The sequence below is a fragment of the Hippoglossus stenolepis genome, chromosome 7 (assembly GCF_022539355.2).
Source record: "Hippoglossus stenolepis isolate QCI-W04-F060 chromosome 7, HSTE1.2, whole genome shotgun sequence".
NCBI lineage: Eukaryota > Metazoa > Chordata > Actinopteri > Pleuronectiformes > Pleuronectidae > Hippoglossus > Hippoglossus stenolepis.
Window position 1 is genome coordinate 18,888,529 of NC_061489.1, and position 27,740 is coordinate 18,916,268.

At 41.6% G+C, this 27,740-nt stretch overlaps 2 protein-coding genes across 2 annotated transcripts; one reads left to right on the plus strand and one right to left on the minus strand.

Moving 5' to 3' along the window:
* Positions 1-427: 427 nt before the first annotated feature.
* arl13a (ADP-ribosylation factor-like 13A) lies at positions 428-5,332 on the minus strand. Its single transcript, XM_035160604.1, has 10 exons — positions 5,186-5,332; positions 3,781-3,897; positions 3,473-3,543; positions 3,133-3,385; positions 2,501-2,606; positions 2,158-2,363; positions 1,936-2,044; positions 1,468-1,759; positions 1,263-1,379; positions 428-1,156 (listed from the first exon to the last, which is right to left on the minus strand). Exons 1-10 carry the CDS (start codon positions 5,203-5,205, stop codon positions 1,101-1,103), a joined length of 1,347 nt encoding a protein of 448 aa, XP_035016495.1. The 5' UTR covers positions 5,206-5,332; the 3' UTR covers positions 428-1,100.
* Positions 5,333-16,674: 11,342 nt separating this feature from the next.
* Positions 16,675-27,507, plus strand: xkrx (XK related X-linked). The gene is made up of 3 exons (XM_035160670.2): positions 16,675-17,628; positions 24,622-24,881; positions 25,813-27,507. The coding sequence occupies exons 1-3, from the start codon at positions 17,270-17,272 to the stop codon at positions 26,628-26,630; spliced, it is 1,437 nt and encodes a 478-aa protein (XP_035016561.1). The 5' UTR covers positions 16,675-17,269; the 3' UTR covers positions 26,631-27,507.
* Positions 27,508-27,740: the final 233 nt, after the last annotated feature.

The following is a 27,740-nucleotide window of genomic DNA, read 5'->3' on the forward strand; positions in this document are numbered from 1 at the left end:
GGTCAGAAATTCACCAGTGATCACTTGAGCCACTTTTATTTTCAATGTGACTTCATATACCCTCGTTTAACACTCCATCTTTATTTAATTTAGCAATATTTGGCATTGCTTTGGCTTGGACGGTAAAATCAATATTGATGAAGCTCAAAAATCCCTCTGTCCATTCCAGAAGCTGCAGCGGTAAATACCCAATAAATATAGAGTTTATTTTTTTCAGATATGGATTATGGTTGATAAACAAGTTGACTTAGATGTAAGGAAGGAGGACTGAAACCGAATCCATTTTTTTAAATCGAGATTATGTTCTTCATTTGTTGTGTATGTTAGATGTTTAAATAGCTTGCAGGATAAATACTGTTGTAATGTTTGCTGCTGTGACAACACTTATTGTGGCTGCTCTAATGTAAACACAAAATACACTGCACACTTACTGACAAAATGTTTATTATACAATTTCAGAGATGTGTTGGTCACTTTGCTATCATTGTTCAAATCATCATAAAAAAGGATTCGGTTGAAAAATGATGTTTCCCTTAAAATTAAAACTAAGTAAGATTATACAATCAAAATCTCATGTAACAATTTGGCCAAGCACTCACATTTATTTTTTTGTGGTAATTTAAAAATGTTTCTATTATAATGTTATTTTTCTATGATTACATGTTTATGCAGACCCGCCCTTCACAACACACTGGAATTTAAGTTTCTCAAAGGTTCAGGGATCAGGTCTGAAGTGGTAAAGTCATGGCAGTTCAATGGAAGTGTAAAAATACTTTTGGTTCAGTATGAAACTGTAGTGGGAGAGAGAACGTCAGCTGTGATCACTCAATATGCGGCCCACAATGCATTTCAGCTCACACAGCTCAGACAATGTGGCCAGGTGTGTCCCAGACCATCTCCGGATGTGGTCCGAGTGATCAGAACTCAAACGGGTCCTTGATGCGTCTGTCCACTAGTGGTGGGATCCCTCAAGATGGATGTTGATCTCAGGTCTAATAGCAGGTGAAGGTTGTAACAGTCCGTGAAGTGATGTGAAGCGACTGGAAACTGCCACAGTGCACTACATCCTCATCCTGCAGGTGGAAGAACACACCCAGGAATCACTGTTCCTGGCCCTGACGTTCCTTCAGAGCCAGTATCGCTTTCCGGTAAAGATCTATCAGGAGACAGGGTCATCGTCTTTTTAAGCATATTTCATAATTTTTAGAGTCCAACTTGTTATTGTGCGAGATTGGCGGAAGGAAGAAGTGGACGAGGCTCACCAAAGGTCGCAGAGAGGTCCACGGGTTGAGAGTAAGCTTCAGACATCTCCTCTGTGTTGATCTTGTTCTTTCTTTTCACTTTCACAGCTTTCTTCTTCTTCCTCCTCTCCCCTTTAGCTAAACACAAGATAGAAGAAACATCAGATTTCTATTCTTAAACAGCTTGTAACAAAATAAACATAGGCCTTTAATAAGCGATTCCAACCTTTCAGCGGCTTCTCTTCATTGTCCAGAGGTTCTTGCAGGTTCAGAGGTTCTTCTTTTACTTTTGCTTTGCGTTTGATTTTTTTGTCTTTTTTGGGCGGGATCAGGGCACTGCTGGCTTTCTCTCTATGACTGGAGTTCTCTTGCTCTCCTTCATTAACGTCAGCCTCCTGTTCCTCCTCCTCCTCCTCCTCCACCTCTGCTTCATTCACCTCCTCTTGGTCCTTTTCACCTTTCTTGACCTTAACCGTCTTCTTCTTCTTTGTCTTCAGCGTCTTTTTTAATGTGGACTCCTGGGAAAACACACAAGAGTTTAAGTCAACATTCATTTATTGTTTGCAACTCTTATGTTTATAGAAGACTTCACAATTATGACAATGTAGAGATATAAAGTAATGAAGGACACAAACGTACCACAGAGACAGATATCATCTCATGTTAACAGTGGAGAAAATGATGTTTCTCTGACCTTCTGCAGCATGTTTCGAATGGGCTGCAGTTTTCCTTCACCCTTGCTCTTCCTCTCCTTGTCTTTGGGCCGATGAACCTGACGAAGATCGGACTTGCTGGATCGCAACCTGAGGAGAGAGGATATTGAATATAAAAGGTCAGAGTGTAGCTCCAATGTTTTTCTTTATGAACTGTGCAGTGTTTGTGTCGTGAATCCTCTGAACACAAAGGTTTTTCTTACCGTTCCCCTTTGTTTTTCCTGCGGACCTTCTCAGTTTTCCCGTTCTTCTCCCTCTCTCTTGTCTCTAGAGGCCTCTTGCTGTCCTGGGCTACTCGGGTACACAGCTCAGGATAATCCATACAAACCGCGCGCAGCAGCCAGCGGAGGCCTCGCAGAGTCTTTCTTTCCGACCAGCGTCGCAGGTCCATTAAGGCTGAACAAGACTCCTGAGGGGGGAGAGGGGAAAGGTCAGTTTGTCTTGATGTTTAAAATGTCTGTCAACATGCAACTCTGCAATTCTCTGACAGGAGGTCACATGTACTCTAGTGTGACCTGCAATGGTGAATTTTAGAGCAGTACTCACAATATGGCACAGAGAGCGGCTCTGGTTCACCAGCTTCTCAAGAGACAGAATCTCAATCAGCTCACTTCCCAGCAAAGCGTTCATCTTGTCCTGTTTGTTTGCCAACCTGAAACATAAAAGCTTCACGTCAGGCCTGAGTGTCTTCGTTTTCACTGTATTTTTCTCCTAAGCCACCAGAGAGCACTGTTTGCACCTGCACATGATGATATTTAAAAAACACATTTAAAGGTTCAGTGTGTAGGATTTAGTGACATCTGGTGGTTAGGTTGCATGTTGCAGCTGAACACCTGTCACCTCACCCTCTTCTTCCAAACATGAAAGAGAACCTGTGGCAGCCTTCAGTTGTCAGAAAAAACTCAAAAGGTGTTTAGTTTGTCCAGTCTGGGCTACTGTAAAAAACATGGTGGCCTCCGTGGAAAGGACCCACTCCCGATGTAAAGATAAAGTATTTAAATATAAAGGACCCAAAAAAGACAATAAAGTAAAGAAGACAACAATTCGTTCAATTTAGGTGATCATACACTAATGAAAACACCACTAGGATTATTTTATATTCAATTTCTGCCAATAGATCCCTTTCACCTAAATCTTACACTGGACCTTTAATATTCAGGTAAGTTGAGTGTATTTACACTAATATCGGTTTCCCTGCCACTCTGGGTTGTCTCAGCAGGTCAGCCAGAACCTCCTTGACCTCCTTTATCCTCTGCTTGTCACTGGAGTCCACCACGAAGATGATCCCGTGGGCCTCGGCGTACAGCTCCCTCCAGCCCCCTCTCGACTCCGCTGATCCTCCCACATCCAGCAGGGAGACCAGGTAGTTCTCCACTCGCAGCTCGTTTCGCACGCAGCCATGGGTGGGTCCTGCTTCCACGCCATGGTTCACTGGAGGACACACACGGTAATGTACAGGTTGAATATTTGTCATATTTTACATTGCACAGTACTCTGAATCAGTAAGTGTTGGATTACCTCTAAACATCCCCCTGATGGAGGAGGTTTTTCCTGCTTTGTCAAGACCAACCACAACAATAGTCACTTTCCTGCAGAGAAAAACACAGAGAACAGACTTTGAGTTCAAGTGTCAGTTGAACTCATTTGGAATAAAATCGTAGAAATATAAATAGTTGCACCAATATCTGGTAAAATGTGAATTCAGGAGGTGTCATTGTAGCTGTCAACACAACTTTAATTAAACAGAAGTTTTGTCTATTGTAGCACATGTATAATTTCACTTTCGTCTTTTATACTCATTCAGTCTTCTTCTTTTTAGTTTGTACCTGATTGGCTCCTGTATCTTGGATACCCAGTTGCAGCAGTTGCTCATTAGGTTGAACATGTTTACTTGAGATGAGGAAGGTGAGCACAGAGGCCACCATCTTCTCTGGAACTGGTACCTGCAAACAGATGTCAACTTGAGTATGACTCACTCACAGACACACACACACTCACACACTCACACTCTCACACACTCACACAGAGCGGGGGCCGGCACAAAGATGCTTTGTGTGTGTCCCCTTTGAGCTTTGGAGACTGTTACAGTTGGTAAACGTCTCTTTCTACCTCAGCAGAATCTAAAATTAGCTCTTGCTTTCTTCAGCTATCTTAAAATTAAAAGCTTATTTTCTACACAGTGTCTTAAATCAATAATAATCAGAACTTTAAAAAGTACAAGTCAAAAAAGTCGTCAATTATAAAAATCATAAAATGTTTTCCTGAGTTTTTCTTTAAAAAGTCAGTTTTGTCATCAGCCTGTATTATCCAGTCTGATAGTGTGTGAGCTTTCCTCCATGTCAAGGTAACACACACGCAGCAGGTGTCTGTCGTCATGCACTAAAACAAATCTTCCAGTCCTTTGTGCATCTGTTCCGGCTCAGTAATCTGCTAAAGCCAGTTTAGAGTGATCACTTGTTAAAGTGTTTAACCGACCCACATTAGGTCACCACCTTTTCCACCACAGTGTAAGCAACCTCGTTTCACAGTATTTACACAGACACCTGAAATTACAGCATTTGGACATTCAGAGCAAGTTAGAATAACAGTGTCGATATGGATTGATATTAATTATTAAATACACATTAATGCTTTAAAGAACAATATCAATGGGTTACAGGACTGAATAAATTGTGTCTGCTGAGAAGGTCTGAATTAAAAGATTCATGTGTTTGCTCAGTTAAAGAGAATTTAATAATGAATGCTGTGTGTTATATGAAATAACTGAACAAATTATGCTTTGTTTGCTTTGAATCATTTTTGTAGTTTTGGTCCATAGTTAATAAATATACATTAGACAAAGTAAATTGATGTTAGATCTCAGAAAGAAAATAAACAAATGGAAAACTTGGTGAGAAAATCCTAAAAACCAGTAATAACGACCATATTAATTTAAACAGTTAATATACAAATGAATTTACATTTTGTTCATCACTAATATAAACAATGATATTTTTATATTTATATATCTCTAATAACTTCTAAATAATGCTATGCACAACAAGAACGCTGGTCATAAATACTCACAAACAACAGTCCACGAGCAGTAAAATGCAGTGAATCGGTCAATTCAAACTTAGCATTTTAAATTCTTTGATCACTAAATGACTTGTTCGTGATAAAACTGACTGAAAACTGATCTGTGAAAGGTTCAAACTTTAAAAAGCCATGAGAAATTGAAGGAATACTCACAGAAGTAAGTCTATATCCATGCATTTGTTTGGATGCTCCACTCTAACAACATCTTGTGTCCAGCAGCTACAGAAATAATCAGGCTCACACTAAGCCTTTGGTCACCCCATGTGGGAGGCGCAACCTTGGAGACGTTGTATTGGTGTTTCAGCCAATACCTGAAGCCTCTGAGCCACTCAGTGATCCTATTGGATGATTGGGTGGTACGGGTCTTCTTTAAATAGTCCAAACAACGGTGCACATTTATCCAGACAGGAGAACTAAATCTGTGGTGTGATGTGTGACGTGAGGGAATCTCTGTTTCCACGCCAAGGATTGGACGTGGGAGCAGTTCGGACGGATTTAGGCTGCACAACATTAGTCACCAGGGAGATAGTGACATCATAACCACGGTGATGGCGAGGTGCTGTCACACAACGATGTAGAGGTTTTTGTGTTATAGATTCTGTCAGTACATTTCCATAGATATGTTCCCTGCACTAATAGTTTGTTTTAATGGTGTAGTTCATTTGTGCATCGCTCCAGAGAACGAAGTTGCCCTGTGAACTTCAGGAAGCCATAATGAAATGGGAGAAGTTAAAGCCTCTGGAGCCAGATGATCCCATGTGCTGCTGCGAGTGTGATATCTACCAGTACGGATGCTGCTGTGACTGTGAAGATCTGGACGAGGCCTTTAACAGGTTAGAAGAAGTATGACCTTTAATGAGACACAAAAGGGTCACAAGGTGATTTACAGACATCAAATACAATTTAAATGCAATTCTCAATATCATATTTTAGCCATAATTGTTCCAAAAGCTAAAAAAAGTACTTGTTAGAATAAAACCATGTAAATAACCATGCATGGTGATTATGACAGATGAGTGACAGCATCAGTTGCAGCAGGTCAGTTTACAGCACCACAGGAAACATTGCACATGGGAGATTTTTTGTGAACAAGCTCAGCTAAAATATCCTTTGGGATAATGGGGGTCACATATCTCTGACTCGGTTATTTTGGGCATCAAGGACTCAAAGGTTTTGGAATCCCTGCTTTAGTACAATAAACTTCAGGCCGAGTGAAGAAATGTCCCAGGGTACGTAACTTTGCGTAACTTTACGTTACGTTATGTTACTGTACGTTACGTTACGTTATGTTACTGTACGTTACGTAACTTTACGTTATTGTACGTTACGTTATGTTACTGTACTAAAAAGTAACTAAAAGTACAAAAGTAACTAAAAGTACAAAAGTAACTAAAAAGTAACTAAAAGTACAAAAGTAACTAAAAGTACAAAAGTAACTAAAAAGTAACTAAAAGTACGAAAGTAACTAAAAAGTAACTAAAAGTACAAAAGTAACTAAAAGTACAAAAGTAACTAAAAGTACAAAAGTAACTAAAAAGTAACTAAAAGTACAAAAGTAACTAAAAGTATGAAAGTAACTAAAAAGTAACTAAAAGTGCGAAAGTAACTAAAAAGTAACTAAAAGTGCGAAAGTAACTAAAAAGTAACTAAAAGTACGAAAGTAACTAAAAAGTAACGAAAAGTACAAAAGTAACTAAAAAGTAACTAAAAGTACAAAAGTAACTAAAAGTACAAAGTAACAATAAAAGTAACTAAAGAACTCAAAAGTAACTAAAAGTACGAAAGTAACTAAAAAGTAACTAAAAGTACAAAAGTAACTAAAAGTACAAAAGTAACTCAAAAGTAACTATAAGTACAAAAGTAACTAAAAGTGCGAAAGTAACTAAAAAGTAACTAAAAGTGCGAAAGTAACTAAAAAGTAACTAAAAGTACAAAAGTAACTAAAAAGTAACTAAAAGTACGAAAGTAACTAAAAAGTAACTAAAAGTACAAAAGTAACTAAAAGTAACTAAAAGTACAAAAGTAACTAAAAGTAACTAAAAGTACAAAAGTAACTAAAAAGTAACTAAAAGTACAAAAGTAACTAAAAAGTAACAAAAAGTAACTAAAAGTACGAAAGTAACTAAAAAGTAACTAAAAGTACAAAATTAACTAAAAGTACGAAAGTAACTAAAAGTACGAAAGTAACTCAAAAGTAACTAAAAGTACAAAAGTAACTAAAAGTACAAAAGTAACTAAAAAGTACGAAAGTAACTAAAAAGTAAATAAAAGTACAAAAGTAACTAAAAGTACGAAAGTAACGCCAAGTAACGAAAAGTAACTAACAGTAACGAAAAGTTACAAAGTAACTAACAGTAACGAAAAGTTACGTAAAGTAACGTAAAGTAACGTAACGTAGGTGGCGCTATGACCCTGAACTAATATTAATATATGGATGTGTTCAGGTCAGGATTGTGATCATAGGTCAGTAGTTCGGAGCCGGTTGGATAATGCAGAGTGGATTTACAAAGTACTTCCTGTTTCATGGCGAATCAGTAGGTGGCGCTATGACACTGAGGAAATATTGACATATAGAGCTGTTCAGGCTTGGTCTCTGATCATGAGACATCAGTTTGGCGGTGATAGGACAATGCACACTGGAGTTATGACAACATCGTCTCCTTTGGCGAAGGATGAACCTTCGCCGCACCTCAATGTTTACACGGTTTGAGGAAATGTCACAATTCTGACCATGATCCAATGACTTGACTGAGCTCTTTTGAGCTGTATATTGTAAAGCAGCCAGGAGCAGTTCATCAAAGTAAAAACATGTCACTTCCTGTAGCCAGCAGGTGGCGCTGTGATTTTAAGTCAAGATTTCTGTGTAGATGTCATCAGGCCGGGACTCTTGTCTTACATGTCTAGTTTGGAACTCGATTGGAACAAATATGTCAGAGATACAGAACCGCGTGTTTTGATGGCGTGTAATCAAACTTTGATGCCACGCCACGGTCACACCGTGTGACGAAAAATCGATCTTTGAGTTAGTTTTTATCTCCATCTTGTTTAAATGACACTCATCTCAATATGAAGTTGATCTGATGAAAGCCCTACGACAAGTTCGTCAAAGTAAAAATGTGAAAAATGGCCAAAATGGCCACTAAAGTCAAAATGGCGGGCTTCTTGTTTGGTCTAGCATATCTATCCAAGAGACTTATTTGTTTGTTATGAGAAGACACATGTCCCTAATGGTTTTTTGTACATGTCCGCAACTCGTGGTGCCGGGGCTGCCCTTTAGGGGGCACTAGTCAGTTATTTTGCCATGCCCATTCCTTAAAACCATATGAATGTCTGCAGGGGGGGGGCTGTTGCTACACAAATGTAGTTTGAGGGAGATAGACCCATGAACACGGAAGTTACAGCAATTTTGTGTGTCACAGCGAGTCGATGAACTTTAACGCCACGCCATTAATATGCCTTTGACGAAAAGTCACAGTAATCTTATGCCTACATTATCAATGTCTTGAGACCCTTTTGACATAGGTTTGACATGGCTGCGGTCAGTAGATGAGGAGGAATACTTCCAAGTGTAAGACATGCAAAAAACAAGACATTTCCTGTTGCCACCAGGGGGCGCTGTGTTTTTAAGTCATGATTTCTGTGTAGATGTCATCAGGCCGGAACTCTTGTCTTACATGTCTAGTTTGGACTCAATTCGACCAAATATGTCCGAGATACAGAACCTTGTGTTTTGATGGCGTGTAATCAAACTTTGACGCCACGCCACGGTCACACCGTGTAACGAAAAATCGATCTTTGAGGTAGTTTTCATCTCCATCTTGTTGTGATGACACGCATCTCCATATGAAGTTGATCTGATGAAAGCCCTGGGACAAGTACATCAAAGTAAAAATGTGGAAAATGGCCAATATGGCCACTAAAGTCAAAATGGCGGGCTTCCTGTTGCTTTTTTCCCATTGCACCTCTGACCTTTTTTGTTTGTCTTGTCATGATACACCTGGGCTACGATTTTTGTGAAGATCGGTGAAAGCTAACTGAGGGGCTTTTCCTTAGATGGCGCTGTTGAGCCATTTTTCCACGCCCATTTCAAGTTACTCCAGAATACAATTACTTTTTGGGGTTTTGAATTCCCTGCAAACTTTGATAACAATTTGAGCATGTCTAGGCCCTGAAAAAGCCCCAAAAGGGAAATACAAATCCTTCGAAATACAATAGGGCCTCCCACCAGAGGTGCTCGGGCCCTAAAAACTAGATTCAGGTCAAATCAATAAGATACAAGTAAGTTTTATAGCCTTGATTTAAAGAAGTTTCTGATTCAGCCTGGCGTGTTTCCGTATTTGGACCCCTAATACACAAAGACATGTCAGAGTGCTAAAAGATATATATATATATATATATATACATAAAAGATATAAGTAAGAAATCACCTGACTGTGTTCACTTAAAAACACAGTCAATAGAGAGAAAACAAACCAGAAACCACGAGCTGAAACCTGATATGTTGAACCAGGGATCAATACCGTAATGAATATCTACATGAAGTGATGAGATGGGAAACAGAAAAAAATATAGAGAAACAAACTGCTGCTCAAGGAGCTGCAGAACAAGGATGTTGTACTCTAAGGATCAACCTGCTGTATTATGTAACGTTAATTCAATTAATTCATTTCAACACACATTGACAAACAGGATTAGCCACTAGATGGCTCTGCAGTCACAGGATTTATTCTCAGTGTGCATCAAATGGTCTCTGTGTATTAAATATTGTCTGTGACTAGACAAGCTTATATGAATCCCCCCCCCCCCCGCAGATATATTTCAGCTTATTACACATTATACTATCACATATTATGTATAGATATTATATATTATTACAAACACACACACTTTTTAAAGATAAACTTGTTTGTTTTGCCTCTAAGCTTTTAGATTTCTTTTCTTCATGTTTATGTTTGGAAATATGGCTAAAAGAGACGGTTCTCCGAGTTCCTGCAGCTGTAAAGAATTCTTACTTCAGTTAAAACATGATTGGTGACAGTGTTCAGAGAGTGGGAGCAGCGGTTGGTGAGCAGACGTTATCTTGTTATGTCATTAAACCGACGTCCAATCAGGCTCGGCCCTTCTCTGCTGAGTAGACTCATCCCAGACTCTGACCACCGCCCAGTGGCAGCTGACACACACACACACACACACACACACACGTTTGTACAGCTGTCTTAGTGAGGACACTCATTGGTATAATGCCTTCCCTAGCCCCTTACCCTAACCATAACCATCCAAACTAAATACCTGACTCTAACCCATAACCTAATCTAAACCTAATTCTAACCCTAATCCTAAAAAACAAGTCTTAATCCCCAAAGAGTCCATTAAAGGGAGGTCACAAAGTGAGGACCGGCCAAAAGGTCCTCACTTTCCCAAAATGTCCGCACTCCGTAGGTTGTAGATTCAAACTAGTCCTCACAAAGATAGCTGTACAAGAGCAGACACACACACACACACACACACACACACACACACACACACACACACACACACACACACACACAGCAAAAACAGCAGCAGCTGAGGACCACACACATCATGTTCTCCACATTACAAATGTGTTTCAGAGACCCCCGATTGCTGATTGTGCAATCTTAGTTACAGTCCGACTCCTGAACAGCTTCTTGACATGAAAGAAACTTACACATTTTCACTGTCTTCCCTCGAGTTAGATCTGCCTCTGTTTGTAATGATCTATACAGGAATTACCAACTATTTTGGTCGTCATTTGTCAAGCTTGTCCCGTCTGAGTGACTCTCTGGAAATGTATTGTTTTAGCCTCTTTAATATGTAGATTTCCTGCATATCTCTGTTAAATATTTCTGCTTTAATCAGATATTTTGTCTACTGTGTAGTTAATGGATAATGAGCAGTTGCAGCTTTATACATGAGAAGATGAATACCACACTCATGTCAGTATAAGCTGAAACAGTGGCAAACCCTTTAAAGCTAATTGATTCAGATGTTATATCTTCTGTTTCTATAGCATAAAATAACTAATTAAAACCAAATTTACACTATCACAGTGATAAGAACTACCGTAAATCACAGAAATCATCTTTGAGAGCTCTACCTAAACCTTTTAGTTTGGTGCATGCCCCATCCACTAACATGGAGACGGCAGGATTTACGACCTATACTGCAGCCAGCCACCAGGTGGTGATTGAGACACTTTGGCTTCACTTTTGGGGAGCTGTCACGTCGTCCATCTTTATATACAGTCTCCGATCCAGCCCAGCACCTTCCTGTAGCGCAAGTCTTTATGCTAAGCTAAGCTAGCCAGCTGCAGCTCCATATTTGTCCTACAGACATGAGAGTGGCATCTTATCTCATTCTTGGCACGGATGCAAAAACATACTCCCCAAAAACTTGGAACTACTCCTTTAAAGACAAATCAAATCAAGGACAAATTGTTTATTTCAGCCTTGTCGACATCCAGCTCCTTTCACTGGCTCTGTCCCGCAGTGTACAGGACGTGCCTGGTGCTTTGTAATGAGGTTTCCGTCTTCCATTTCCTCCCGTATCTCCACTTATCTCCTCAGAGCATTCAGCCTCTGCAGACTGAAGTCAGCGACCCATGCCACATGCATTAGTAATGACAAGCCTTCGTAGGGATACGTCGACCCCCTTCACCACGTCTAGCTCATGACTGACTCAGATGAGATGTGATTAGACAGGAGGGGGTCGGGATGTTTGTGGCGAGCTGTGTTGACACTACGCAACCATTCGCAGTGAAATGAACAGGAAAAAGTTATTTTGTAGTTTTGTTGTCACATCGTGAGCTCTTTCAGAAATCGATTTTTCTTCTCCAGTAAAAATAGCACAGGCACTTGTTGATGGTGAAAGGTCATGTTGACATTGATCCAAGCAACACAGTGTTTTGAAATGGAAACGTTGCGTATGCCACTTGCAGACTGTTTCCTTCTCATGCACATTACAAACAGACGATCTGTGTTTGCATAAGTCTCTGAACAAACTGGTTCTGTTCTCCTGGATCATGTAGCCGTGACGGATCATTTCATAAGGAGGGACTGACAGTGTAAAAAAGTGAATGAGATGATTGAGTGAATTTTCAATGGCTGATTCAGTGTGTTTGTTTGTGTGAGTGTGTGTGTGTGTGGCCTGCACCTGTTCATGAAGCTGCTTCTCTCACAGGCCTGCAGGTCACTATAACAAGGCCAAGTCCACTCTGCTGCTGGAAACTAAAAATGGACGTGCAGAGCAACTGATATCCTTACGCTGCCCTACTACAGTGTTTCCATTCAGACAGGACGAATACTATATGTGATAACACTACACTGAAGTACTGATGGTGAGAAATCTGAGAATATGCTGTGAGAAAACACAGTTTTCAAAGAAAGAGGAAGGTGACGGTGCTCCAATCAATTCACAATAGATTATTTTATATTTTTCTTATCTTCTTTTAGCTGATAATTTTAGTTGGACTCAGGAGCATATGAGATTTTAAAACTCTGACCTCTAAAAGTAGCAGTAGTTATAGTTGTAGTTGTCCTCAAAGCCTCAGTGGTGTGTACAAGCTACCACATGTTGAGCTGCTGAAAATAACCCGGCCCACGCCTTCTTAATATACTGTTTCTATTCCTAATGCTGTAGGTATGTCCAATACTATGCCTGCACTTTGGAATATTTGCAACACTATAACCCAGATTCTCCTCTCAGTACAATTTATTGGTTTTAACTATGTGATATTGTAGCTCACACGTTCAAATGCAAAGCAAAAGTCCTGCATTCAGAATTTTACTTGAGTAGAAGTAGAAATGTATTAGCGGCAAAAAGCACCTAAAGAACCAAATGTGAACATACTCAATGACCAAAGTGATCATTGATGCAAAATGACAAATTTCTGATTAAAATATATTGGATGATAATTACTGATGCATTAATATGTACATCACTTTATTGTTGTATGTGTGGGGGTGGGATTTATGAATTAATATGCCCCTGGATACATCAGAATTTACTCTTCAATTGTATTTTGTTCATTTTGTTATTATGTTATTTTCTAATCATATGTGAATCTGCAAAAAACTAGTATCTACTAATAACTACTAATAAATATAGACTGTGAGGTGCAATATCTCCATGGAAATAGCATGTACAGCACCTTTGTACTCAGTATTAGTACTTAAGTTAATGTACTTTACACTTTGGAGGTTTATTGATATAATTTTCATTTTCCAATATATACTACTTTATTTCCACGTGTATATTTCATCTCAGTATTGTCATTTCTGTGTCAAACTTTTAGGCACTTCAGATGTTAAGATTAAAAACAAGAAAATTAAATGTCCCAATGGCACAAATTGTAACATAGAGACACAGTACATTATTGCACATGGTTAAGTTTTCTAATGGCACTTGGATAAAAGCTTTTTTAAGAGTCTGTAAGTGTGAGTTTTTAAGGGCATGGAGCATGGAGCACCACTCTGCAGCATAACAACCATAACCCCAAACATACAGCAGGACTCATAAAGAACAAGGAGCCCTACTGATGGTGTGGCCTCATGGAGTCAGCCTGTGATCACATGAAGAGACAGAACAACTGACCAACATGTGTTGAACAAACCACCCGCAAAAGATCCTTTAAAAACTTTACCAAGGAGTGGTGCTGCTCTTAAAGCGAAGGGTGGTGACAACAAATATTGATTGAGGCGTTTTCTGTTTACTTGTGATGTTTCCTACAGCTGGAGTCACAACCTGAGAGCTGAAACTTGTTAGAAAACAAACATCTCGGTAGACAAACTAATCAAAATGTGTTTGCCATGATTTAGTATTGTGAGTGTGCACATATGATGAGTGTGTATTGTTTTCTGCACAAGGTTAATGAGACACATCCTGACAGACTACTCCCCAGACAGCATAAGGATGTGGGCCACCTCAGGCAATGATGCGGCACCTCTGGCCTTTTGGTGACCCGAACAAAATGGATGTGGGCCTAAACTTGTAAAATAGCAAATGTAGCCCAAACATCCCAAAACAAATATCGGCTTTTTTTGGCAAAAATGCGTTCTAGACAAGGTCTAATCTGGATGTGAACCTAAAGTGGCCCATGTGGTAAATGGTGAATATATAATAATAATTATATATATATAAAATTCAGGCTACCTTTTGGCACCTTTGCCACATGTGGTATTACTACGGCTAACGCCCAGATCTGGTAAACAGGAGCGGAACACCCAAGTGCCGTCATTCCACATGCTATGGGGGCTGGATGTGTGACGTGTGGGATGTGGGCCAAATCTGGGCCAAAACAATTTTGCTATCCCTTCATTTTAAGTTTGAGATCAGCGGTTTATCTTGAAAAAAGCACCCACTGCAATTTACAAGAAGAGCCAGAGAACACTGTATCTGCTGAGGAGACTGAGGTCATTCCTTCTTTCCTGTTGCTCCCAGTCAACCAGCAGTGGTATATAATGGTGAGCATTGGTGGTATAGTGTTGAGTATAGCTGCCTTCCAAGCAATTGATTCCTGGCCACCGCAGGCATTCCTCATTCTGACCTGCCTGATGCTGTAAACAAGTGAATTTCCCTGATGTGTGGATCAATAAAGTTCTATCTAATCTAATATGCATTTTATGTATAACTCACTCAGGGTTTCAACTGATTTAACTGTGCAATAATAGGGTTCTATCTGTACAATTTTAATATTATGGATGTGCAATGCATAGCTGATTGGCAGGAAGGGGTGGTTGGATATCAGTCTGTATTTGGCTTATACCCCTGGGTCCAGAGTAGTTCAATCTCATACTGACACATATTTCTGCATCTTATACAGCTCCTTGTGTTTATACTGTATTTTTTTCTCATTTTCTCAGTGTTTAGCTCACTATTCCATTTAACTGCTGTAACATGGTATATTTCCCAATAGTGGGACTAATAAAAGATTATTTGTTTTTACAGCAACCTCTAAGTAAGACAAGTGCACCTTCATTTCCGGTATCGCTGCGTGTTTATGTTTGAGTAAACGTAGCTTTTTGATATTGAAAGCGGTTTAGTGGAAACAAGACGCCCAGGCAGCGGCCGCAGGACCGACACGGAGAGGCAGCAAGCTCGAATCGTGGCAGCGGCAGCTCGTAGAGGCACTTCCGGTGGCAATAGAAATTGCCACTGATATGTGAAGGCAGCTGCCGCGATTTGAGGCAGCTGTCAGTTGCCACATCTGTTTGGTGGCAACTGCCGCTGTTTGTGACTTATTCAGGGCGATTTGAACTATAGTTTGTGAACGTTTACTAACTTGTTATTGTTCCTCATATTGTTTAGTAATTGTGTTTTTTGAACTGCATTTAAAAATTAAGTGATATTAGTGTTGGATACTTTTAGGCTCTTACAAACTAAACAACTTTGAGAGATCGTGTTCATGAGAAGCTGTTATTAATGTATCATTAGCCAATTAATGTTCATGCCTTGAGAACTTAAAATATGTTTTAATATTAAAGACACTTTACCGAGTCCTTACTGCAAAACCTTTAACTATCTTTGACACATGTAAAACCTGCTGTTTTTGTCTGTTATCGCCCTTTTTAAGGTTCCATTAACATTTACCATCACTGACACAATATGTCATTACAAGAGACAATGTTATAATTTACAGCTTTTATTTAGTTATTAGGATCTGCATTTGCACAAATTACTCCAACATAAAAAGATAAAAGGTGATTAATTAAACATTTTGAATGTCTATCTGTCATCAAAAGCAAAACAGATATGAGAATAAAACTTGGTTAAAAAGTAGTAGGTCAGTAGCTGTTTGTTGTGTACAGCTTCGTCATTTGTCTCGTATATGCACTGATGCTTTTACACCATAGAAGTTCATAACTCATATACATATTTTTAAGTTGAAGGAGTAACAATAAGTCTATTTTAAATGTTCTTATGGATGTTAGTGTATTTAAGAGTTTTAAGAGTCCTTGGAGATTGCCTATGAGATCCCATCATAAGGAAAAACATTTGGGCCAAAGTCAACTTATGATAGTAAATAAAACTGTAAATGGTTTATATGCAATTGGAAAGTAAAATGTTGTGAGTCTCTCTTTGTGGTCTTGTAACACAAAAACACTGAATACATTTATTCAGCCTAGAGAGAACATAAATATAAATGGAGATTGTGCCTGGTCCTACATTTACTAAAACTTTGTTCCTTTGAGGTATTTCCATCTACTTTGGTACAGTTGTAGTCAATAAATTGCTACATCTCTGTGCATCATTGCTATCATGGAGCTATTCACCATCTTATGTAGAATTGAAGGATAAACATTTTAATTTGTCTTTTGGTTTATCACAGTTTAGTCAGTACAGTCTTTGAGTTCTTACCCATCCATAGACACAAAGATCATGCATATGGATCTGATAGATGTGGAGCTGTTCTTGATTCATTTTGAGTCCAACCCCCCCCAGAGCTAACAAACTATCTAATAAACTTTCATAAACCAGTTTATAATACAGTATATATATCTCATTGAATACATCACAAACAGCTTGAGTTTCTCTCAGACAGTGTAACAACACAGATGTGTAAAGCCAGCTGCCTTTGTTGACACACTGTGTAGAGGCAGCTGCCTTTACACATCAGTGGCAGTTTCTGTTGACACCGGAAGTGCCTCTACGAGCTACAGCTGCCATGATTTGTGCTCTTACTGCCGACACGGAGACACCCTAACCCCGCACAGCTACCACCCACCACCAGCCGCTACAGCCGGAGCAAGCCTCGGTGATTTTAAACAGGTAACAACGCGCGTATTCAAACTCCAGTTCAGCCCAATCGATGATGGTCAGGATGGTGGTTTATCTCGGTCCTGACTTGACTCCGTGAGCAAGGCTGAACTTTCCCGATCCTGCTCCCTGTGCGGCAGCAGCGCCGGGGTCCGTGCGGTGGATTCCTCCGGGTTTAAACGGGGCCACAGCGGCTGGTGTCGCCGCACACGACTACCGAACATCACACAACAAGTGGCCGTGGGGGTGCGAGGGAGAGCCCGCAGAGGAGCAGTGACACAGCCGAACGCTGGAGATGAATTCAACGAGAAACCAGCCGTGATCAACTCGGTGGGAAGTTGCGGAGAAACGGCGCAGCGCAGGGAGCAAACGCTAAAAGTGGGTTTTTCGGATCGGGACACGTTAACGTCGACGTCCAAACTTTCTCTCCGCGCAGAAACCTGAGTTACAAACAATAACATCATGTGCGAAGTGTCCATGGAGCAGCAGCAGGAGCGGGAGATCTCGGACCTGGAGCATCAGGACGACTCCTCGATGGCGGGGAGCGGGGTCATTCTGGTGGTCAACCACAGCCGGGTCCGGCCTCCGTTCAGCGTGGTGCTGGCCACCATCCTCTACTGCGCCGAGTTCGTCTCGGCCGCCCTGCTGTGCAGCATGTACCGCAAGACCCACGACGTGGTCTGGATGAGCTTCACCATCGTCTTCATGCTGCTGCCCGCCGTGCTCATCCAGCTCACCCTCACCTTCATCCACAGGGACCTGGGTCGGGACCGGCCCCTGGTCCTCTTCCTGCACCTGCTGCTGCTCGGCCCGGTCATCAGGTGCGTGGGGGTCGGGTTGGTGCGACACAAAGACACGCTCGTGTTTGAATGTTAAAGGTCCAGTGTGTTAGATTTAGGTGAAATGGATCTATAAAATAATCCTGGTGATGTTTTCACTGGTGCGTATGAATACTTGTTTTCTTTAGCCTTGCATGGTCCCTTTGCATTTAAATACTTTATATTTACATCTGGAGCGGGTCCTTTCTGCAGAGGCTGCCATGTTTTTTACAGTCGCCCAAACTGGACGAACTAAACACCTTTTGAGTTTTTATGACAACTGAAGCCACAGGTTCATGTTTGGAAGGAGAGGCTGAGGTGAGGGGTGTTCAGCTGCAACATGAAACTTCACCACTAGATTCTACACACTGAACCTTTAAATGATCATGTACCAGCAGAGTCAGTCAGGTCATTTCCTCAGGTTGTTATGGTCTTCCTCAGTGTGTTTACATTTCACACAGCAGTTTATACATTCGATTCGAGGCAGTGAGAAGAACGGTTACTTAAGAAATACCAGCGCTCTGCTGCAAGACCTGCATTCCCAGTTTTACGGAAGTGAAATACACATGCATGTACAGTACAAGTATTAGCATCAACATACTTAAAATAACAAAAACAAAAGCACTCATCGTGCAAAACCACGTACAGTATTTCACAAAAACCTTTAGGAGGATGCTTCCTAAAATAAATCCATTGATTGATTGGATGTCTTATATTAGTATCAGATTAGTGAATCCCCACCTGATTTACAGTATATCACACGTTAAGATAAGAATTAGGTCTATTAATGTTTCTCTCACATTAATGTTGCAGTTAGTGAAGGTTGGTTTGATTTTCAGTACTCAGTTAATCTTATCTCAGCCTATACCAATACATTAGGATTTTTCTTCTCTTTTTTTTTGTTAATAAAAGTAGCTGTAAAAGTATTTAAAAAAAACTTCAGTCCAAGTATCTCCAAACGTATTTAAGTATTAGTCCCCACTGACTGACTTGAATTTTCCCGATAAATATTTATTACTCCTGCACTGTATCTCACTGATGCATCTGTACTTTTCTATCCCACTTACCGGAGCTGCAGTTGCCACTTTCCATTCACAGGACGGCTAATGGGCTACAAACTTGGCCGTCTGTGCTGAGTGGATTAAAGCGCCACAGTCAACTCTGAATTGTGATTATGATACTGCAGCATTTGATCAATATGTGCGATAGTAGAGCCGCAACAATTAGATGATTAATCAATGAGCCAGCAACGTTTGTTGGTCACTGTTCCTGTCATTTTTCAAACAAAAATATCAAACGTTGTGCATGGCAGCAAACTACACTGATGAATATCTTTGGATTTGGGGAATTTAAGTGCGTCACCTTGAATTCTCATAAATCTGCATCACTTGACTATTCTCTGATGTGTTGGAGACAAAGTAGGTAATTAAGAGAATAACTGATGGATTAATGGTTCATGAAAACAATCCTCAGTCGCAGCCCTTCATCAGATTGTGTCATTGTCTCTATGGAACTTCCAGTTTTCCGTTTACAGTGTTGCACAGTTAATGGGATTCAAACTGACCATCTCAGCTAAGTGCATGAGATGGTGCTAACATGATGCAGTAGTTTATCACCACTGATCTGAGTTATTCACTTTGTATATAATGCTTATATTTCCTTATGTTTACGTTGTATGTTTACTGATTTATTGCTGATGTCTTAGATCTCATCTCACCATCAGCTTTGGCTCTGCAAAGCTGTGAATGGCGTTTTTTCTTTCTGTAATTTTCCACCATATCTTTGGTTGAACAAATGTTCTTGCTCTGAATGAACACTGCAGCTGAACTGCATCACACTCCAGATGGAAGTCTTGTCGACTGTGTAGAACAGGAGGGATTACTGACCGTCACAACCTCCCACACATCACAAGCGTCGAGATATGGATCGACTTCAGAGCAGGCAGCCGTCCCTGTAATATTCTTCTTTTAATTTGAAGTTTCCCCGATGATGTGGTCACGTCCTCTTGATCACAGCTGAGCTCCTCGCAGTCGAGACTCACAATGAGTCCATCAAATGACACTGCAGAGCTGGCGTCTGTCCTAGTTTCACATCCTTCATATTTATAGCTTGTGCACCACTCAGTTGTATGACCTCATCGGAGGATAATGGCACCCAAAGGCCTTGGTTGCTGCAGGCCAGTCAGGCCGGAGTGAATCAGGGGGAGTGGGGTCAAAAAGAGGTTATTGATATTGTCGGAAAGTCCACATTGTGGAAACACAAATGTGATGTATCGGCAAATGTGTAGGAAAAGTCGCAATAAGTGTTTGTTTAAAGAAGAAGTTTTACGTTGTGTCTCAGGAGGGTGTTTGTTTGAATACTGCCGGCTTGCACCTCACGTGATCTCAGCTGAGAGACCTGTTTGGTGAACCGTGACTCATGTAGGAAGACGTAGGCGAGGACCTGACACCTTCTCTCTGAACTTCGTCAACAGTACGCCCCAAGGTGCTGCTATGATTTCACCGAACCAATAACCGAGCGACCTGAAGGGTGTGTTCTTTTATAGGGCAAAAAAACAACCACTTCAACCTTGTCTTCAGTTGCAGTTTAATTGCCACAGGAAAAATACTGTGCAGGACAAAGTGTTGCTAAAAGGCATATGAATAACTCTTGTCAGTGCATCTTAAAATATACCAGTTGAAAATATTTAACAGCTGCTATCAGCCATAGAAATAAAGATGTAGACAATGGTCCCTGAGTGCTACAGAAGAAACACAACAGCTCTTTGTGATTCCTCTCGAACGGCAGGAAGTCCCCTTTCTTAGTGCTGAGCTGCAGCTTTGACCTGAGTTTGTTGTTGTGTAAAGTATCGAAACGTGTGTGTGTGTGTGCGTGTGTGTGTGTATGCGTGTGCGCAATTCCTGCTTTATCAACACATTCAGAGATGCTCTACACATTTTCAACACATTAGAAACTCAGTAGAGCGCAGACACCCACCAAACAGTCCCTAATAGATCCACACTTTTTATTTGAATTCGCACACACTCATAGATATCAGTCCTTTAAATATGTCCGATTTTTTTTTTTCTTTAAGTTCCATGACTTCCATCTTCCCTCACAATGTTAACCGTTAAAAAACAAACAAACCTGGGTCCGCCCTGGATCAACATGAAATTGAATGGGTTAGTCGTTCAGATAGACCTGTGTGCAGCTCTGGGGTCAATTTCATGCTCAAGTATGAAGCCTGTAGCTCTTTTTATTATATATATATTTTGTATTTATGTCAGACTTTGAATGTGAGGAACTTGTTGAACAACACTAGTGGTAGATTTATTGTCAATCTATATGAGTTATCTTTGGTCAGACGATACAGAGATACAGGGCCAGTGCTTATCAAACTAAAGATGGAAACAAAAAAACATTTAAGAGTAACAAGGTCAGAACTGAGGATGTAGTTGGAAACGTGTAGACAGCCGCCTCCGGTGGAAAGTAGGTAAAACCTGTTTAAAAAGTGGTTGACAAAGCAACAGTTAGCATATTGATTACATCATTGCTTCATATTTGCATTCAGTCTTATATCAACCGGCTTCAGCCCTTAATCTGTTGCTCTCATTTACATGTTTTTCTGTTTCTGCTGTCAAACAAGTAGGAAACAGTGAAACTCAACCCAATGAGACTAAATATCAACCAACAGTCACTTCTAACCAGTTTCCAACCTGCTGCTTTGTGAAAATCCAGATTTTTATAACCAAGAGCTGATTTTAAAGATTTCAACCAGCAGTTTTAGTCTCAGTTGCTGAAGGAGCCTGAACAAACTAAAATATCAAGGATTCAGGTCCAGCTGAAAAATGTGAGCATCTAAAACCAAAAGCAGCTGCGTGTGTCAGACGCTGGTGTTTAAACCTGCACACGTCTCTGCACACTCTAAGAATGCTTTGCTAGTGCCAGGGGCTTAAATCAGCCATGACAATGATATGTTATCATGTGTTAGACTGAGCCGTAACGTCTCTCAGGCTGGAAGATTTTCTTAATTTGAGCTTGCAGTACAACTGACATCAGCAAAAATAACGGCACTTGTAAACGATTGAACAGACGTGCAGCACAATAATACACTTAGAGCAAACATACAAGAAAACACAAGACATAACAGAGAGAGAGAAAAAACAAGAGACTAAGACGACAAAGAAAGAGAAAAGAAGAAAATATGAATAATAGTAAGTTAATTATAAAAGACTTAAATACTCCAGCATATACTGGTATGAATGTTTATAGTTCAACCAGATCTGAAAGTACAGTCCTCCTTAATTTCATATACAAGCTCGAGGCCTTTTACCGAGTGTGTCGTCTCCTCAGACTCGTTCAACTCCGACTTGAGGAAGAAGAAAAAGAACGGCGGAAAAGAGAAAATGTGAATTCATGTAAATATGTCACTCTGGACTTACATGGAAACTGAAAGAAGAGACTCCATGTTGCCCAGACTGTGTTTACAGTACAGTTCATTCTGTTCTCCTATTTTATTCCCTGCTCTTCCTCTTTTCCTCTTCTTCTGTTCAAAGCTGCTCTGCTGTAAACCTGCACCTCTGCTCCTCTTTGGCTCAGATGGGAGTTTTCCTGTGTGGCTGAGTGATGGTGTAATTGCTGATCTTGTGGCTTCACAAGAAAACAAACCACATCTGACATCAAAAAGCGGAATCTTGAGTCAAGTTACAAAATGAAAAATTGAAGCCAAACAATAAGAAACAATTGAAGCAATTTGAGGATCACACATTGGAGCAGAAATACAAAACCTCAGGTTAAGGAACAAGCCTTAACAGTCAGCAATAAAATCTTGAAATCGGTTCTAAAGATTACAATTGTAATAATGTGACTCGCAGACATTGTGAAAACTCAAGGTGTGTGTGTGTGGGGGGGGGGGTGTGCCACAGGGTGGACCTTGTCTTGACTTGACTGCTATAGTATAAGATCATGCTTCCTCAAGCAGGGACAGAAACTACATAATTACTCTGCTCAGCTCGGACCAGTCTCGACATGCGCAGTGTCTTGTTTTGCGTCTCTGTGTCTCCACAGTCTGTCGAGGCCGTGTCAGTGAGAAGTCTGATGAGGTTTAGTCCCAAGTGACCAAAACTGGACCATCTTGCTGAAGAGCTGTCAAAAGTATTTCCTGAATGCTGCCCTCAACTCAGAGAATCTCAGCGTTTCTGTTGTCTCAGTTCCTCTTTCGCCACATGTCTGCGACACACACAGAGGAACCAGGCTGCATGTTTAAACGGCAAATGCAGAACAGCAGCAGACGTGTTTCCTTCTTATAAATCCATAGGATGCTGCCTGGGAAGCGAGCTTATTGATTCTGTTGAGCTAATGCATTCATCAAGTCACGCTGTTTTTTTTTTTTCTTCCCCTAAGTGAAATTCAGTCTGCCTCTCAGAAAAATGCCTGCACCCCTGGTATTTCAACCTCAGGCTGTTATGCAGCCACATATCCAGGGAAAGATGTGAGCATATCAGGGTTTTGTCATCTCTCCTTCACTCTGTTATAAACCTTGACCACTGAAACTGCTCTCATCCATCTGATATCAGCCTGGGAGCGAGAATAAGTTTGTGTAGCGATAACAGCCTGCTTACAAAACAAGAAGATTTGCAGTCTCAGGGCCCCGGTGAGGAAGCTTGGCACCGTGCTGTGTTTGTGCGCTGGGAGTCAAAAGAGCAGTGAGTAGCAGCTGAAGCAGCAGAGGGGGGGGCGAAATGTCTGAGTGCTGGCTCCACAGGGTTCAGGACAGCACAAGGAGAAGCAGATTAATGTGGGACCAAAGTTGGGGATTGTGGAGTAAAAGGAAAAAACATTCCAGCACGGTGATGTGAGATGTTGTGCAGCAGTGGGAATCCTCAGAGGACTGGGAGTGTGTGTGTGTGTGTGTGTGTGTGTGTGTGTGTGTGTGTGTGTGTGTGTGTGTGTGTGTGTGTGTGTGTGTGTGTGTGTGTGTGTGTGTGTGTGTGTGTGTGTGTGTGTGTGTGTGTGTGTGTGTGTTGAATGCAGATGTGCAGGACTTCAGAGTTTAACGTCGTTTTTTAAAAGTATTATTAAGGGATTAGGACGCTGCCGGGTTGTTGTTGGCAGGTGAAATGCTTGCACTTCCAGTTTAGGTAGTTTCCATCATTGCTCCTTGGAAATGTGGTTGTGAAATTAGAATTTAAGTTCAAACTGTAAAAATAACTCAATAGATCATATATTTCTTTAGGATTCTGTCACTTTCTTCTTTGTCCCTCTCAAACTGACTCTCTCTACTCAGCTGTGGGGGAAAAACATGTTTCCCTGAATGGAACAGATTTAACCTCCGTCTGAGCGTTGACCTCATTTACCTTGCAAAGGTTAGGAGAGCCACACCCAGTGATTTTCACTTCATCCACTCTGCAGGCCTGAAGACAGTGTTTTCTTTCTTCTCACTGCCCTCTGCTGGAGCCTCATTTCCCTGCTCGTGTTTGCCCTGCTGTGATTCACAGAGAACAGTGTGTGTGTGGGGGGGGGGGATGGATGTCTTACATGACGCCACTTTTCCAAGTTAAACATTGTGTTCATGAAAAATTTACTTATTTAGAAATATCATATTTTAAGTTTTTAGACTGAAAACAAGCTGCAACACCAAACTGCTGATGTGTTTACCCTGACCTTTAGCTTTGTCCTAGATGGACGTGTGGGTGGGGAGGAGACACATTATTGATCCAGAGGGAAATTAAGGCATCCAATACGAAACAGTAAAACACAAGAGCATAAGAATAATAAAAAGTCAAGAATTGTTCTGTAAACTTTACTGCTCTCACATTATTCACTGGGCACAAACACATTTTTTGTGGATGTAATTTCAAACATTTTACCTTTTTGTTTCTACACTTTATTCACTCTCTCCCCGCTATGAATAGATGTTGACATCCTCCCATCCAGTCCTCTGTGCCGTGAACTGAAACATGGCGTTGTACTGCCCTCTGTTGGTGCTTAAACGTTACTCCTCTCTCTCGCCCTCAGGTGTGTCGAGGCTCTCCTGGTCTACTTCAGGGCGGGTAAGGAGGAGGAGCCCTACGTCACCATCTCCAGGAAGATCAGTCTGAAGAAGGGCCAGAGGATGCCCATGGAGTGGGAAATTGGCCAGTCGGAGCGCAACCTGGCCGCTCACCGGAACGCCTTCAAACGCACCGCCGTCATCCAGGCCTTCCTGGGCTCCACGCCTCAGCTGACGCTCCAGCTGTACGCCACCATCCAGGAGAAATACTTCCTCCCCTCGAGATGTAAGGACGACTGAGGGGGCTGAAGTGTTACCGTTGCAATATTACGCTGGAAAAGCCTCTAAAACTGATTAAAAGTTAATATTCTGTGAGGTCAAGAGGTGAATCAGCACCTTTTAATGAGAACTGCACAAATAACATTTAAGGTCACAGCCAGTTTTACAGTGGACGTGATGCAGTTAAGGTGGAATATCTTTGAATGACCTCATATAACCTCATAATAAAGTTACCTCTAATTCTTTTATGGATCTCTGTCCGCAGCTCTTAGGAAGCCAGGGTCTGCAGTGGTTTTTTGTTGATCAGATAATAAAGTTGAGAGAGACGCATCATAGTAAACTGAGACACTATAGTGTTCCGTGGAAGGAAGTATTTAGAAATGGTAAATGGACTCTATTTAAATAACACTTTCACTTTTATTACTACTCAAAAGCGCTTTCCAGTGTAATCACCCATTGACCCAGTGGCACTATACGCTTTTTCTATCACACACCATTTATACACTGGTCAGGGGCAATTTAGGGTTCAGTAATTTGTGCAAGGACTCTTCAGCATGCAGGCTGGAGGGGCTGGGTATTGAACCACCGACCCTCTTTATAGTGGACAACCCCCTTTACCACCTGAGCCCCAGCACACTTTTGTAAGCCACTCTCAAAATGCCTGAAAGTGGACGTTTCTGATCTCCTGGATTTTTCATAATTGCTTTACTGTTTCGAGGTTTAACATTTGATTGTAAATTTTGAGCAGTTTATTTTTTACTTTATGAGGAGTATTCTTACTTTAGAATCCTTCAAATGAGAACAACCCGAGCAACCTGACCTTCTTTGGGGTCACTGTAATCCCGCTTCAGCAGAGGTTTCATACATTGACATATTTCTGAATGTGCAGCTGTTATTGCTATTGCAGGTTAACAGGTGATGTCCGTCTCTGTTCACAGTGGCTCTGATGATCATCACCCTCATCTCCATCATATACGGGGCCCTCGTCTGCAGCGTGCTGGCCATCCAGATCCGGTACGACGACTACAAGGTGCAGCTGCGTCCCGTGGCCTACCTGTGCATGATCGTGTGGAGAGGCTTGGAGATCGCCACCCGGGTCACCGCTCTGGTTCTCTTCAGCACGGCGCTCACGCACTGGGTGATCCTCGTCGTCATGGCCAACCTGCTGTTTTTCTTCTTCCTGCCCTGGGGGGAGTTCTGGGCCAAGAGGGGCTCGCTGACTGAGAACGTGGAGAAGAACTTCTCTAAGCTGGGCACCACCGTGGTGCTGTGCATGTTCACGCTGCTCTACGCCTGCATCAACATCTTCTGCTGGTCGGCGGTGCAGCTGGACCTCTCCCATCGAGAGCTCATCGAGAGGAAGCAGCACTGGGACCGGCTGGCCATGTACTACTTCGGACGCTTTCTCGAGAACTTCCTCCTCATCGCGCTCTGGTACTTCTTCAAGTCGGACTTCTACGAGTACGTGTGCGCCCCGCTGCTGTGCGTCCAGCTGCTGGTCTGCTACAGCCTGGCCGTGCTCTTCATGCTGCTCTTCTATCAGTTCTGCCACCCCTGCAGACGCCTCTTCAAGCACAACATCCACGACTGCCTGCACTGCATCTGCTGCCGTTCAGGGAGCGGCAGGGCGACGGGGACGCTGCCGCCCTCGTACTCCACCGCTGCCACCATGGTGCTGGTGCCGGAGGAGCCGCTGGAGCTGCTGGTCGGGCAGCGGGATACTGCAATTGTTGAGGACATGATGGAAGCAGCCTGAGAGGGGCTTTCTGCTGAATCACATGTACAGAACTCAACCTCTCTAATGTAGAAATGCATCCTGGGAATAGCAAGGCATGATGGTGGCGCTGCGGGGTGCATATCCCCGAACAAGACCTCGAGTAGTTTCCCACAAAAACCAGAATGAGTTTGTGTCTTTGTGTAAATGAGGTGTTGGAGAACAAACTTCTGCCTTTTTATTCTTTTAAGTGCAAAAAACAAAAACTTCACCCAGTCACGCATTGTTCTCTGCGGGATTGCGGTTAATGCCTGATGTCTTTATTAAGAATGATTACATTCACTTTAGGGCCCCACGAAGCCCCGGTTTACCAAAGAATGTAATGTGTTGATATAAGCAGCAATGCACAAAGGCCGCCTTGAGAGAGCAGCAGCGTGTCAGGTACAGGCCTGAGCCAGGTGTGTAGGGAAACGTGCCAAGTGTGATCCAAGTGCCCGAAAAAGACCAACTGGCACGAACCCCAGGTTGCCTCCTGTCTCCTCTCTTCGCACACGTCTGCATGTGCACCACAAACAAAAAGCAGGAAGGCAGCGCAAGGTTACAAGACTCATTTTCTTCCTCATGCCCGACAACTGCATAAACCTGCTGTGATGAATGCCTTGTGTTGTTCATTGTCAGGTCTGGTTTTAAGGTTTTATAAAAAAAAATCGACAGGTCAGTGTAAAATATTCTGTCTAAAGGGAATATGAAAGTTACATTGGATGAGGCCTTAAGAAGAGTGACACCGACTGAGCTTCTTCTTCTTTACTGAAGCAATTTCACTTTTTTGCTGATTTTTATGTTTTGTCACATGTTCCTTCGGTGATTTGACTACTCCTGTGTTACTTGAAACTAAAATAAAATGAAATGTCTAAACATCCATTCTTGTATTTCCTTCTTGTGCGAATACAACACGACTACAGTGATATCATTCCTGTAAGATTAGTGATAATTGCATTACCGGGCAGAGGAGTGGTTTTGTGACACACACTTCCTCATTCCTGCAGCTTAGACGCGCGTTTGCACAACCTGCAGCTCCAGCAGGAAGGAATGTGGCTCTTCAGCTCCTCGATGTTTGTGTTGGTCCGCGTCCCGCGTCACCTGTGCACGGGG